At 46.4% G+C, this 13407-nt stretch overlaps 1 protein-coding gene across 1 annotated transcript; it reads right to left on the bottom strand.

Annotated features, from left to right (window-relative positions):
- Positions 1–4557: 4557 nt before the first annotated feature.
- Positions 4558–7955, bottom strand: LOC144466465 (uncharacterized). Its single transcript, XM_078173528.1, has 2 exons — positions 7863–7955; positions 4558–6557 (listed from the first exon to the last, which is right to left on the bottom strand). Exon 2 carries the CDS (start codon positions 6467–6469, stop codon positions 5099–5101), a length of 1371 nt encoding a protein of 456 aa, XP_078029654.1. The 5' UTR covers positions 6470–6557; positions 7863–7955; the 3' UTR covers positions 4558–5098.
- Positions 7956–13407: the final 5452 nt, after the last annotated feature.

Genomic DNA, 13407 nt, shown 5'->3' with positions numbered 1-13407 from the left:
ATGTGTAAACAATAAGAACAATAAATCATGTGATCTGTGTTTTATAAAAATGTTTCAATGAATAATAAAGTTGGAGCTGATGTTTGTCACACTGTGTCGTATAAATAAAGTTTATTATCAAATCAAAGCCTCCTCTTCCTCATGTCTGAAGATAATCAGACGTTTGATTGACAGCTGTGTGATGTCATCAGAGCCTCAGTCATTAATTAAGTTGATTGACGAGTGTGACGGTCGCTTTAATTGGTTCCTGGAGTAACCGAACGACCGGCTGCAGCCTGACTCTGCTGTCACGTCTCATTTGTCTCCTCTCTGACGTCACCTGATCTGATCTGTTTCATTTCTCTTCTGATTGTTGACGATGAAAATGTTTTGATTGATAAACACTGACATCATGATTATTCAGATATATTTTCATCTTCTGCACTCTGCAGGTGACGTGATGCACTCAGACACTCGTCTGTTCTTTGTGATGAAGGAAATAATAAACCAACAGTTTTTCTGTATTCTGAGTTTAAATCTTCTCCTTTATTGTCTCCAACACGTCAGAGAGGAAGCTGAGAATCATCTTCATCACATTATTAATATATAAACATGTCACTGCAGATTTGTCTCCGTCATTTTACAGTTAAATAAACAGATGAAATAAACAGCAAAGTGAAGGAACGTGTCCTGATCATCCCTCAGAGCTGCACTTCTCCCTCTGGCCACCAGATGTCCTCACACTGTCCTCCTGTAGCCTCATGTCCTCACCTGCTCTCTGTCTGTCATCACCTGGGCTCCCCTCCCCCACCTCACACCTGTCCTCAGCCACCTCGTCACCCTCTGCAGTGTCACACCTGTCGCTGTTAGAGGATCGTCTGCTCGTGTTCCCTCCTTCATTCTCTGTTGTTCCTGCTGGATGTTCTTGTGTCACCGCCAGCTCCTGTCAGTCTGTCTCACTCTGTTAAAGTGTCCTTTCTGAATCCACCTGCACTCGTCGTCCTGCTTTACTCAACACAAAACTACGAACACAGATCACACTGTAAAGATTCAATAATTTAAATTAGTTATGAAATATGTTCATAAATAAATAAGTTAATCTAACTAAGCTTTGATTCATAAATTAAGGTGACCATATTTTGATTTCCAAAAAAGAGGACACTCGGCCAGCCATGACATAGCCTACTTAAATGATACTCGCAGTTTACTCAACGATGCCTTAGGCCTATAATTTTAATATATTTAAAATTTATATTTTAAATATAACGTATTTATAAATTTATATGTATGGATAGAAAATTCAGTTACAAAATAATATCTCTCAAAGACAGAAATTCAGATAGGCCCCTATAGATAGGGGACACATACACACACTAGAGTGTGGCGATCCGAGCCCGATTTTTGACCAAACCCGGCCCAAAATGTAGCTATAAATTGTATTCGGGCTCGGGTCAGATTCGGTCAGCTTTCAGTGAAAATGTAGTGTAAAAATAAATAAAATCCTATTGTCTGTCCTGTTTGTTGCTTGGGCACTGTTATTTACGTGATAACACCTGAACATGACACACACACACACACATTGGCTGTTTGTTTCTACCTCTCTCCTCGCCGGAAGTCTCGGATCTCCAGCCGCCCGCCTCCGCCTTGATTGATTGTCGGCTAAACGTAACCACGTGTGTGTGTGTTGGCCAAACATAACCATGTGTGTGTCGGCTAAACGTAACCACGTGTGTGCGTTGGCCAAACATAACCATGTGTGTGTTGGCTAAACATAACCACGTGTGTGCGTTGGCCAAACATAACCATGTGTGTGTTGGCTAAACATAACCACGTGTGTGTGTGTGTGGGCTAAACGTAACCATGTGTGTGTTGGCTAAACGTAACCACGTGTGTGCGTTGGCTAAACGTAACCACGTGTGTGTGATGGCTAAATGTAACCACGTGTGTGTGATGGCTAAATGTAACCACGTGTGTGTGTGTGTGTGTGGGCTAAACGTAACCACGTGTGTGTGTTGGCTAATCGTAACCACGTGTGTGTGATGGCTAAACGTAACCACGTGTGTGTGATGGCTAAACGTAACCACGTGTGTGTGATGGCTAATCGTAACCACGTGTGTGTGATGGCTAAATGTAACCACGTGTGTGTGTGTGTGTGTGGGCTAAACGTAACCATGTGTGTGTGTTGGCTAATCGTAACCACGTGTGTGTGATGGCTAAACGTAACCACGTGTGTGTGATGGCTAAACGTAACCACGTGTGTGTGATGGCTAATCGTAACCACGTGTGTGTGATGGCTAAACGTAACCACGTGTGTGTGTGTGTGTGGGCTAAACGTAACCACGTGTGTGTGTTGGCTAAACGTAACCACGTGTGTGTGTGTGTGTGGGCTAAACGTAACCACGTGTGTGTGTTGGCTAAACGTAACCACGTGTGTGTGATGGCTAATCGTAACCACGTGTGTGTGATGGCTAAACGTAACCACGTGTGTGTGTGTGTGTGTGTGTGGGCTAAACGTAACCACGTGTGTGTGTTGGCTAAACGTAACCACGTGTGTGTGATGGCTAAACGTAACCACGTGTGTGTGATGGCTAATCGTAACCACGTGTGTGTGATGGCTAAACGTAACCACGTGTGTGTGTGTGTGTGGGCTAAACGTAACCACGTGTGTGTGTGTGTGTGTGGGCTAAACGTAACCACGTGTGTGTGATGGCTAAACGTAACCACGTGTGTGCGTTGGCTAAACGTAACCACGTGTGTGTGATGGCTAATCGTAACCACGTGTGTGTGATGGCTAAATGTAACCACGTGTGTGTGTGTGTGTGTGGGCTAAACGTAACCACGTGTGTGTGTTGGCTAATCGTAACCACGTGTGTGTGTTGGCTAAACATAACCACGTGTGTGTGTGTGTGGGCTAAACGTAACCATGTGTGTGTTGGCTAAACGTAACCACATGTGTGTGATGGCTAAACGTAACCACGTGTGTGTGATGGCTAATCGTAACCACGTGTGTGTGATGGCTAAATGTAACCACGTGTGTGTGTGTGTGTGTGGGCTAAACGTAACCACGTGTGTGTGTTGGCTAATCGTAACCACGTGTGTGTGTGTGTGTGTGGGCTAAACGTAACCACGTGTGTGTGTTGGCTAATCGTAACCACGTGTGTGTGATGGCTAAACGTAACCACGTGTGTGTGATGGCTAAACGTAACCACGTGTGTGTGATGGCTAATCGTAACCACGTGTGTGTGATGGCTAAACGTAACCACGTGTGTGTGTGTGTGTGGGCTAAACGTAACCACGTGTGTGTGTTGGCTAAACGTAACCACGTGTGTGTGTGTGTGTGGGCTAAACGTAACCACGTGTGTGTGTTGGCTAAACGTAACCACGTGTGTGTGATGGCTAATCGTAACCACGTGTGTGTGATGGCTAAACGTAACCACGTGTGTGTGTGTGTGTGTGGGCTAAACGTAACCACGTGTGTGTGTTGGCTAAACGTAACCACGTGTGTGTGATGGCTAAACGTAACCACGTGTGTGTGATGGCTAATCGTAACCACGTGTGTGTGATGGCTAAACGTAACCACGTGTGTGTGTGTGTGTGGGCTAAACGTAACCACGTGTGTGTGTGTGTGTGTGGGCTAAACGTAACCACGTGTGTGTGATGGCTAAACGTAACCACGTGTGTGCGTTGGCTAAACGTAACCACGTGTGTGTGATGGCTAATCGTAACCACGTGTGTGTGATGGCTAAATGTAACCACGTGTGTGTGTGTGTGTGTGGGCTAAACGTAACCACGTGTGTGTGTTGGCTAATCGTAACCACGTGTGTGTGTTGGCTAAACATAACCACGTGTGTGTGTGTGTGGGCTAAACGTAACCATGTGTGTGTTGGCTAAACGTAACCACATGTGTGTGATGGCTAAACGTAACCACGTGTGTGTGATGGCTAATCGTAACCACGTGTGTGTGATGGCTAAATGTAACCACGTGTGTGTGTGTGTGTGTGGGCTAAACGTAACCACGTGTGTGTGTTGGCTAATCGTAACCACGTGTGTGTGATGGCTAATCGTAACCACGTGTGTGTGATGGCTAAACGTAACCACGTGTGTGTGTGTGTGTGTGGGCTAAACGTAACCACGTGTGTGTGTTGGCTAAACGTAACCACGTGTGTGTGTGTGTGTGGGCTAAACGTAACCACGTGTGTGTGTTGGCTAAACGTAACCACGTGTGTGTGATGGCTAATCGTAACCACGTGTGTGTGATGGCTAAACGTAACCACGTGTGTGTGTGTGTGTGGGCTAAACGTAACCACGTGTGTGTGTGTGTGTGGGCTAAACGTAACCACGTGTGTGTGTTGGCTAAACGTAACCACGTGTGTGTGTTGGCTAAACGTAACCACGTGTGTGTGTTGGCTAAACGTAACCACGTGTGTGTGTTGGCTAATCGTAACCACGTGTGTGTGATGGTTAAACGTAACCACGTGTGTGTGATGACTAAACGTAACCACGTGTGTGTGATGGCTAAACGTAACCACGTGTGTGTGATGGCTAATCGAAACCACGTGTGTGTGATGGTTTAACGTAACCACGTGTGTGTGATGGCTAATCGTAACCACGTGTGTGTGATGGTTAAACGTAACCACGTGTGTGTGATGGCTAAACGTAACCACGTGTGTGTGTTGGCTAGAAAAAAAACTAAGTAAAAATATTGTGAATAAATCGACACAAATTTTTTTTTTTTTTAGGAGGTGAAATGTTTGATGTCATTTCGGTGACACGAAGGTTCTGAAAGTTACGCTGGTTCCAGCCGACACATTAAAAAGGTTCCTCAGACTAACAACAGCTGCTGATCCACAAGAACCTGATCATCAGTCAGTCACTCTGAACTCTGACCAATCAGATGACAAAGTCTTCTTCTGTGGTGGAGGATGATCAGAGCACCGCCTCAGATCTTATACATGACCTTCAGCTGGATGTTTTACAGCAGCTACATCGTGTCTGTCGTCATGGAAACATAGAGAACTTTATTTAAACAGTTTGTATGAATAGACCGAACTCTTCCTCTTTACAACTGAACAATATGTCCATCGTCTCTGTTGGTCTCCGTCCCTGTGTCCCTGTGTCCTCAGGCGTGGTCTCTGCAGCCTGGCGGCTCTCTGAGGACGCAGTCTGAGTCGCTCAGCTGTTCTCTGGTCAGCTGATCCACGGCGGCGTTCAGGGCGGCTCGGACCAGAGAGCGTGCTGTCTGAAGCAGCTGCCGCTCGCTGTGGTCGCAGTTGAGGAGGATCAGGAGGAGGTGGTGGTTCTGGTTCTCCTCCTCCTCCTCTACCTCCTCTTCATCTTCCTGACTGACATCATCTGGAGGAACCAGTTCAATCCGGATGGAGGGTCTGTTTGTCTGGTGGGCCTGTGAGGTGATGTCATCCGTCTCCTCGTCACAGTGAAGCTTAGAGGCCGGTGGCGGCGGCGGTGGCGGTGATGATGAGGAGGCAGCTGACAGCTGATCTTCCTCTGCAGGTAAATCTTCAAGAGGAGCGTTGGCGGTGTCTGCAGGACGTTCATCGACCTCAGCGTGGATCATTTCAGACCCTCCAGCGTCCGTCACATCCTCCTCTGTGACATCACAAACCAGCTGTTCTTCATCTGCAGCTTGTTCCTCCGTCAGCTGAGTCATCTCAGCCGTCACCGTGACGACCTGCCCACTCCCAACAGTCACATCGCCACGGAGATCGTTGGGTTCGTCAACCTGAGCTCCAGGTGAGCATGGAGTGTCCTCACGCTTCTTCACATCCTCACGCTTTGACATGTCCTCCACGGTTTCCATGGCAACACCTGACAATCTGCTCTTTGACCCTCTGGTGAAAAACTTTCGCAGTTTTTCACGGATGGTCAGCGGCGTTTGGTCGCCATCTTTCTCCACAGACTCTCTCCTCTGCTCGTGAGTTCGTGTGGACGAAGTCAAGAACCTTCTGAACGTCGTCCATGTCGTCACGGTAACCCTCCTCTTCCTCTCAGTGACTTTCTGACCTTCTCCTTCTGCGTCATTCATCACCGCGGCGTCCGTTTGCTGCAGCGCCCCCTCCGGTGAAGCAGGACTTTGCTGTTTTGCTGATCCTGTGATGGCGTCCTTCACCTGCTTCCTGTTACAGACGACAGCAGCTGAGAATCTTCTCCACCACCGGCGTCTGTTGGACTTCCTGTTTCTGATGTAATCATCCTCACCTGCAGCCTCACAGCGCCCCCTGTCGCTCCCTTCATTCTCTGCTCCTTCCTCCATGTTGGCAGTGTGTGTCAGCACGGTGGCAGCGGCACTCTCTGAAGGTGCCGGATGTTTCAGAGTTTCCGTCGTGTCTCTGTTGGTGTGAGCATCGGCTCTGTCCTCCGTCACGCTCCTGCTGCGGGTCTTTCCCAGCAGCAGCCTCGGAGGACCCGTCAGCTTCCTCTTTAAACACACTTTCTCCGCCCGCTGGACGTCCTCTCCATCCTGCGACGCCATGGTTTGTCTCCACGGTGAAGTTAAACGCTGTGTGAACTTCCTGGAGGTGCTGATGATGATATCACGCTGCTGATTCAACACCTGGAAGCTGCAAAACAAAAACCTGATGACGCTCATGTTGATTTATGATAAACACATGTTTTATTCATCAGAACTGAAGCTAAGCTCAGACACATGAACATGATGTCACGCTAACGTTAAAGCTTGTGTTTACCACAGTCAGGACCAAGTGTCTGTGAGCAACTGACTGAGACTGTTTCTGATTCTGATTATTGATGGAAACATTCATCAGTGATTACTGACCATTATCTATCACAATGTTTCTGACATGTTATGTTGAAATATATAAATAAATTATGACCTCATTAAATATGCAGCGACTTTCTTATATTTCCAGAAGACAAATCTGAACATTAGAAAAAGTCCATTTCAGATTTCTTCATGTTGTTGACGTGTTGGAGTCAGAGGGAAGTCTGACATCTGATTTGATCTCCTTCATAAATCATGAGCCGTGAGATGATCCACAGCTGCTCTGTAACTGTTCCTGATGTCACCATGAAACATCTGGAGAAGCTTCTGTCAGCTGCTAAACACATCTGGAAACATCCTGCCTTTAGATCTCACAGCAGCTGCTCAGCGGACACATTTAAACCACCACTCAACATATATGTATCTAATACAGCCTGTGACCTGCACTTATGTTTTAATATTCTGTGTTTGTCTTTTCTTAATTAATTCATTCATCTTTTTGTTCTAATTTCAAGTGTTTGAACAAGTGTTGATTTTTCTCTTTGCTGTTTGTGTCTGCAGCTGAATTATAAAACACTTTGTGCTGCTTTCTGTGTGTGAAAGGTGCTGTGCACATACGAGTTCATTCATTCATTAAAAATCTGTTTTCACTCTATTTGGTTGTATAAATCAGGCTGTGAGAGACGAATGAACAAACTCCTCTGTGAAAACCTTCTGAACATAAACATGAATCAAACTGAGGGGCAGATTTATGTGTTTATGTGAAATTAAAAACACTTTTAGACCAAAAAAAGACGTTAGGATAAAAATGTAGCTCCGAGATTTCACCATGAAACTTCATCTGATCACTGACGTGACCACAGCTGTCTCTGTGTCACAGATCACAGATCACACAGACGTGATGTTTATCAGACTTTGGAAAGTAAAAGTATTAAAGGAGAATTAATCAGATGAATAAAATCAGATCAGCTGATCACAGAAACACACCTGATGGACTCAGCGTCAAACATAAAGTCAAACATGGATCTGCTTTTATGAAACTTGTTCTGTGATCAGAGTCCATTAACGAAGGATGATGTCATCAGACAGCAGGTAGACACTGTGAGCTGATTGGCTGAGAGTTGAATAAAAGATGAAATCTCACCTGAGTGTGGATCGTGTCCTTCCTGTGTGATGACGAGCAGAAGTGATTCTCCGACAGAAGAAGAAACAGTGAGCTGATGTCTCTGCCTCTCCTCCGCTGCTGTAACGCCCCAGTTTCCATAGCAACTGCCCTGATTGGCGTTTTGTTTTACAGAAAATGCTCCTTCAATATGATGGTGGGAAGGCGGGGGAGGGGGTGATGTCCCCCGGGGGAGAAGAACAGGAAACAAGATTTGGTTTTATTTCATATAATGAGTTTCTACAACATGTGACACCTTCTATCTTTAGACCGCCGCATCATCAGAGAGAGAACACATGGCTTGGCGCCACGAGACACACTGAACCCAACCTGCAGGGTCACTGAGAGACGCCGCTGACAAAGTTAGCGCCTGTAAAGTCAGTCACATGACCACAGAGACAAGGAGACACAACAGGGAGACAAACTGAACCTACAGGATCACTGCAGACACACAGACACACCAGCAAAGTTAACAGCTGTACAGTCAGTCACATGACCACAGAGAGAAAACCTCAAAAAGGAGAAAACACTATCAAAGTTACAGGAAACGTCTTGAGCCACATTTCCTGCTGAAACACATCTGGGTTTGGACTCAAAAACGCTGCTTTAAACACACTGACGATAAACAATAAACAACAACAATCCTTTCACACAGCACAAGTCGCTGCAAAAACAAAATCAACCCTCTGGAAACAACAATGTCTCTATAAACGTCTGAAGAGGTCTGTAGTGGTCTGTAGAGCTCTGAAGAGGTCTGTGATGTCTGTAGAGGTCTGTAGTGCTCTGAAGAGGTCTGTGGCAGTCTGTAGAGGTCTGTGATGGTCTGTGGTGATCTGTAGTGGTCTGTAGAGGTCTGTGGTGGTCTGTGGTGGTCTGTAGAGGTCTGTGGTGGTCTGTAGTTGTCTGTAGAGGTCTGTGGTGGTCTGTAGAGGTCTGTGGTGTCTGTAGAGCTCTGTGGTGGTCTGTAGTGGTCTGTGGGGGTCTGTAGAGCTCTGTGGTGGTCTGGAGTGGTCTGTAGAGGTCTGTGGTGTCTGTAGAGCTCTGTGGTGGTCTGGAGTGGTCTGTAGAGGTCTGTGGCAGTCTGTGGAGGTCTGTGGTGGTCTGTGGTGATCTGTAGTGGTCTGTGGTGGTCTGTGGTGGTCTGTGGTGTCTGTAGAGGTCTGTGGTGGTCTGTAGTTGTCTGTAGAGGTCTGTGGTGGTCTGTAGAGGTCTGTGGTGGTCTGTAGAGGTCTGTGGTGGTCTGTGGGAGTCTGTAGAGGTCTGTGGTGTCTGTAGAGCTCTGAAGAGGTCTGTGGTGGTCTGTAGAGGTCTATAGTGGTCTGTAGAGCTCTGAAGAGGTCTGTGATGTCTGTAGAGGTCTGTAGTGCTCTGAAGAGGTCTGTGGCAGTCTGTAGAGGTCTGTGATGTCTGTGGTGATCTGTAGTGGTCTGTGGTGGTCTGTAGTGGTCTGTAGAGGTCTGTGGTGGTCTGTAGAGGTCTGTGGTGGTCTGTAGAGGTCTGTGGTGTCTGTAGAGGTCTGTGGTGGTCTGTAGTTGTCTGTAGAGGTCTGTGGTGGTCTGTGGTGTCTGTAGAGCTCTGTGGTGGTCTGTAGAGGTTTGTGGTGGTCTGTAGTGGTCTGTGGGGGTCTGTAGAGGTCTGTGGTGTCTGTAGAGCTCTGAAGAGGTCTGTGGTGGTCTGTAGAGGTCTGTGGTGGTCTGTAGAGGTCTGTGGTGTCTGTAGAGGTCTGTGGTGGTCTGTAGTTGTCTGTAGAGGTCTGTGGTGGTCTGTAGAGGTCTGTGGTGTCTGTAGAGCTCTGTGGTGGTCTGTAGAGGTTTGTGGTGGTCTGTAGTGGTCTGTGGGGGTCTGTAGAGGTCTGTGGTGTCTGTAGAGCTCTGAAGAGGTCTGTGGTGGTCTGTAGAGGTCTGTGGTGGTCTGTAGATGTCTGTGGTGGTCTGTAGAGGTCTATAGTGGTCTGTAGAGCTCTGAAGAGGTCTGTGATGTCTGTAGAGGTCTGTAGTGCTCTGAAGAGGTCTGTGGCAGTCTGTAGAGGTCTGTGATGGTCTGTGGTGATCTGTAGTGGTCTGTAGAGGTCTGTGGTGGTCTGTAGTGGTCTGTAGAGGTCTGTGGTGGTCTGTAGAGGTCTGTGGTGGTCTGTAGTTGTCTGTAGAGGTCTGTGGTGGTCTGTAGAGGTCTGTGGTGGTCTGTAGAGGTTTGTGGTGGTCTGTAGTGGTCTGTGGAGGTCTGTAGAGGTCTGTGGTGTCTGTAGAGCTCTGAAGAGGTCTGTGGTGGTCTGTAGAGGTCTGTGGTGGTCTGTAGAGGTCTATAGTGGTCTGTAGATGTCTGTGGTTGTCTGTAGTGGTCTGTGATGGTCTGTAGAGGTCTGTGGTGTCTGTAGAGCTCTGTGGTGGTCTGTAGTGGTCTGTAGAGGTCTGTGGCGGTCTGTAGAGGTCTGTGGTGGTCTGTGGTGTCTGTAGAGCTCTGAAGAGGTCTGTGGTGGTCTGTAGAGGTCTGTGGTGTCTGTAGAGCAGTGAAGAGATCTGTGGTAGTCTGTAGTGGTCTGTGGTGTCTGTAGAGCTCCAAAGAGGTCTGTGGTCGTCTGTAGTGGTCTGCAGTGGTCTGTGGAGGTCTGTAGAGGTCTGTGGTGGTCTGTAGTGGTCTGTAGAGGTCTGTGGTGGTCCGTAGAGGTCTGTGGTGGTCCATAGAGGTCTGTACATGTCTGTGGTGGTCTGTAGAGGTCTGTGGTGGTCTGTAGAGGTCTGTAGTGGTCTGTAGTGGTCTGTGGTGGTCTGTAGAGGTCTGTAATGGTCTTTGGTGGTCTGTAGAGGTCTGGGGTGGTCTGTAGAGGTCTGTAGTGGTCTGTGGTGTCTGTAGAGCTCCAAAGAGGTCTGTGGTCGTCTGTAGTGGTCTGTGGAGGTCTGTAGAGGTCTGTGGTGGTCTGTAGTGGTCTGTAGAGGTCTGTGGTGGTCCGTAGAGGTCTGTACATGTCTGTGGTGGTCTGTAGAGGTCTGTAATGGTCTTTGGTGGTCTGTAGAGGTCTGGGGTGGTCTGTAGAGGTCTGGGGTGGTCTGTAGAGGTCTGTAGTGGTCTACACTTCTGCACAAACTGATACTTTAACCTCTGCTCAACTGCCATCTTCAAACATTTGATGTTATCACATCTCTGGTCTGACCAAACATGAGAAAAACTGCATTCATCTAATATTTGCTTAAGAAAAGAAATCCATGGTGATACATATAGCTCATTAATACACTGCCTGGCCAAAAAAAAAGTCGCCACCTGGATTTAACTAAGCAAATAGGTGCGAGCCTCCTATTGGATAATTACTGCATGGGCGATTATCTTTCAGCTGGCAACAAGTTATTTAATCCCAACTGGTGCAATGAGTTGCTTCTCATTTCCTAAACAACCATGTCGAAAGACACATCCCGTGGTCGTGGAAAAGATGTTAGTCTGTTTGAGAAGGGTCAAATCATTGGCATGCATCAAGCAGAGAAAACATCTAAGGAGATTGCAGAAACTACTAAAATTGGGTTAAGAACTGTCCAACGCATTATTAAAAACTGGAAGGATAGTGGAGACCCATCGTCTTCGAGGAAGAAATGTGGCCGGAAAAAAATCCTCAGTGATCGTGATTGGCGATCACTTAAACGTTTGGTGAGATCAAATCGAAGAAAAACAACAGTAGAACTCAGGGCTATGTTTAATAGTGAAAGTAAGAGCATTTCCACACGCACAATGCGAAGGGAACTCAAGGGATTGGGACTGAACAGCTGTGTAGCCTTAAGAAAACCACTAATCAGTGAGGCTAACCGGAAAAAAAGGCTTCAATTTGCTAGGGAGCATAAAGATTGGACTGTGGAGCAATGGAAGAAGGTCATGTGGTCTGATGAGTCCAGATTTACCCTGTTCCAGAGTGATGGGCGCATCAGGGTAAGAAGAGAGGCAGATGAAGTGATGCACCCATCATACCTAGTGCCTACTGTACAAGCCTGTGGGGGCAGTGTTATGATCTGGGGTTGCTGCAGTTGGTCAGGTCCAGGTTCAGCAACAGTATGTGCTCAAAGAATGAGGTCAGCTGACTACCTGAATATACTGAATGACCAGGTTATTCCATCAATGGATTTTTTCTTCCCTGATGGCACGGGCATATTCCAAGATGACAATGCCAGGATTCATCGGGCTCAAATTGTGAAAGACTGGTTCAGGGAGCATGAGACATCATTTTCACACATGGATTGGCCACCACAGAGTCCAGACCTTAACCCCATTGAGAATCTTTGGGATGTGCTGGAGAAGGCTTTGCGCAGCGGTCAGACTCTACCATCATCAATGCAAGATCTTGGTGAAAAATTAATGCAACACTGGATGGAAATAAATCTTTGCAGAAGCTTATCGAAACAATGCCACAGCGAATGCGTGCCGTAATCAAAGCTAAAGACGGCGGTCCAACGAAATATTAGAGTGTATGACCTTTTTTTTTGGTGGTGACTTTTTTTTTGGCCAGGCAGTGTATATAAATTAAATACACAGTTATACATCACCCTAATAATTGTTTCCTTCCCCATCACTAAACTCCCCCAATAACCAATAATTCTTTTTTTGATATCAACACATAATGGTTATCTTCCAAGTTTGCCATAAACCATATTATTACAAGTGGACATTTTAACTTTCAAAATATACTTGAGGAATTTCAAATGTAATTTCTCTAAGATGTCTACCTTCTGAAACCCCCATACTTCGCAAGCATACAGCATAACTGGCATTACCAGCCTATCAAAAAGCTCTAATCTCATATCTATTGGTAAATCAAACTTCCTACATTTGCGCAGTAAAGAAAACAGAGCTCTTGAAGCCCGTTTATAGAAATCCTCAATAGCAAATTTGAAAGACCCGTTGTGGTTGAAAATTATTCCTAAATATTTAAAACTATGTACAATTTCTAGCTCCTCGCCATTACAGAGGAACTGAGACTTTTCAACATCAACTTTACGGTGGCCAAATATTGTAACTTTAGTTTTATTACTATTTATAGTTAATTTCCATGTCTTACAGAAATGGCACATTTGATCAATTCCTTTTTGCAGTCCTTCTTTTGTTGTAGCCATGGTGTTAGTGTCGTCCGCGTACATAAGTACCATGGTTTGAATATAACTATCTATCATGTCATCGCTACATTGAGCCGGCTCACATCCATTTACAATTAAATATTCCTCAAGATCATTTTTAAAGAGGGCGAATAGTATTGGGGATAAATTTGTAGTGGACTCAGTGGTCTGTAGAGGTCTGTGGTGGTCTGTGGTGGTCTGTAGAGGTCTGTGGTGGTCTGTGGTGGTCTGTAGAGGTCTGTGGTGGTCTGTCATGATCTGTAGAGGTCTGTGGTGGTCTGTAGAGGTCTGTGGTGGTCTGTAGAGGTCTGTGGTGGTCTGTCATGATCTGTAGAGGTCTGTGGTGGTCTGTCATGATCTGTAGAGGTCTGTGGTGGTCTGTCATGATCTGTAGAGGTCTGTCATGATCTGTAGATGTCTGTGGTGGTCTGTCATGATCT

The sequence above is a fragment of the Epinephelus lanceolatus genome, chromosome 13, assembly GCF_041903045.1.
Source record: "Epinephelus lanceolatus isolate andai-2023 chromosome 13, ASM4190304v1, whole genome shotgun sequence".
Lineage (NCBI taxonomy): Eukaryota > Metazoa > Chordata > Actinopteri > Perciformes > Serranidae > Epinephelus > Epinephelus lanceolatus.
The sequence above is the reverse complement of the archived record's forward strand: the minus strand, read 5'-3'. Positions and strand labels throughout refer to the sequence as shown.

Excerpts from the sequence above, each read along its gene's own strand:
- LOC144466465 (XM_078173528.1), bottom strand. The coding sequence starts at position 6,469 with ATGGCGTCGCAGGATGGAGAGGACGTCCAGCGGGCGGAGAAAGTGTGT.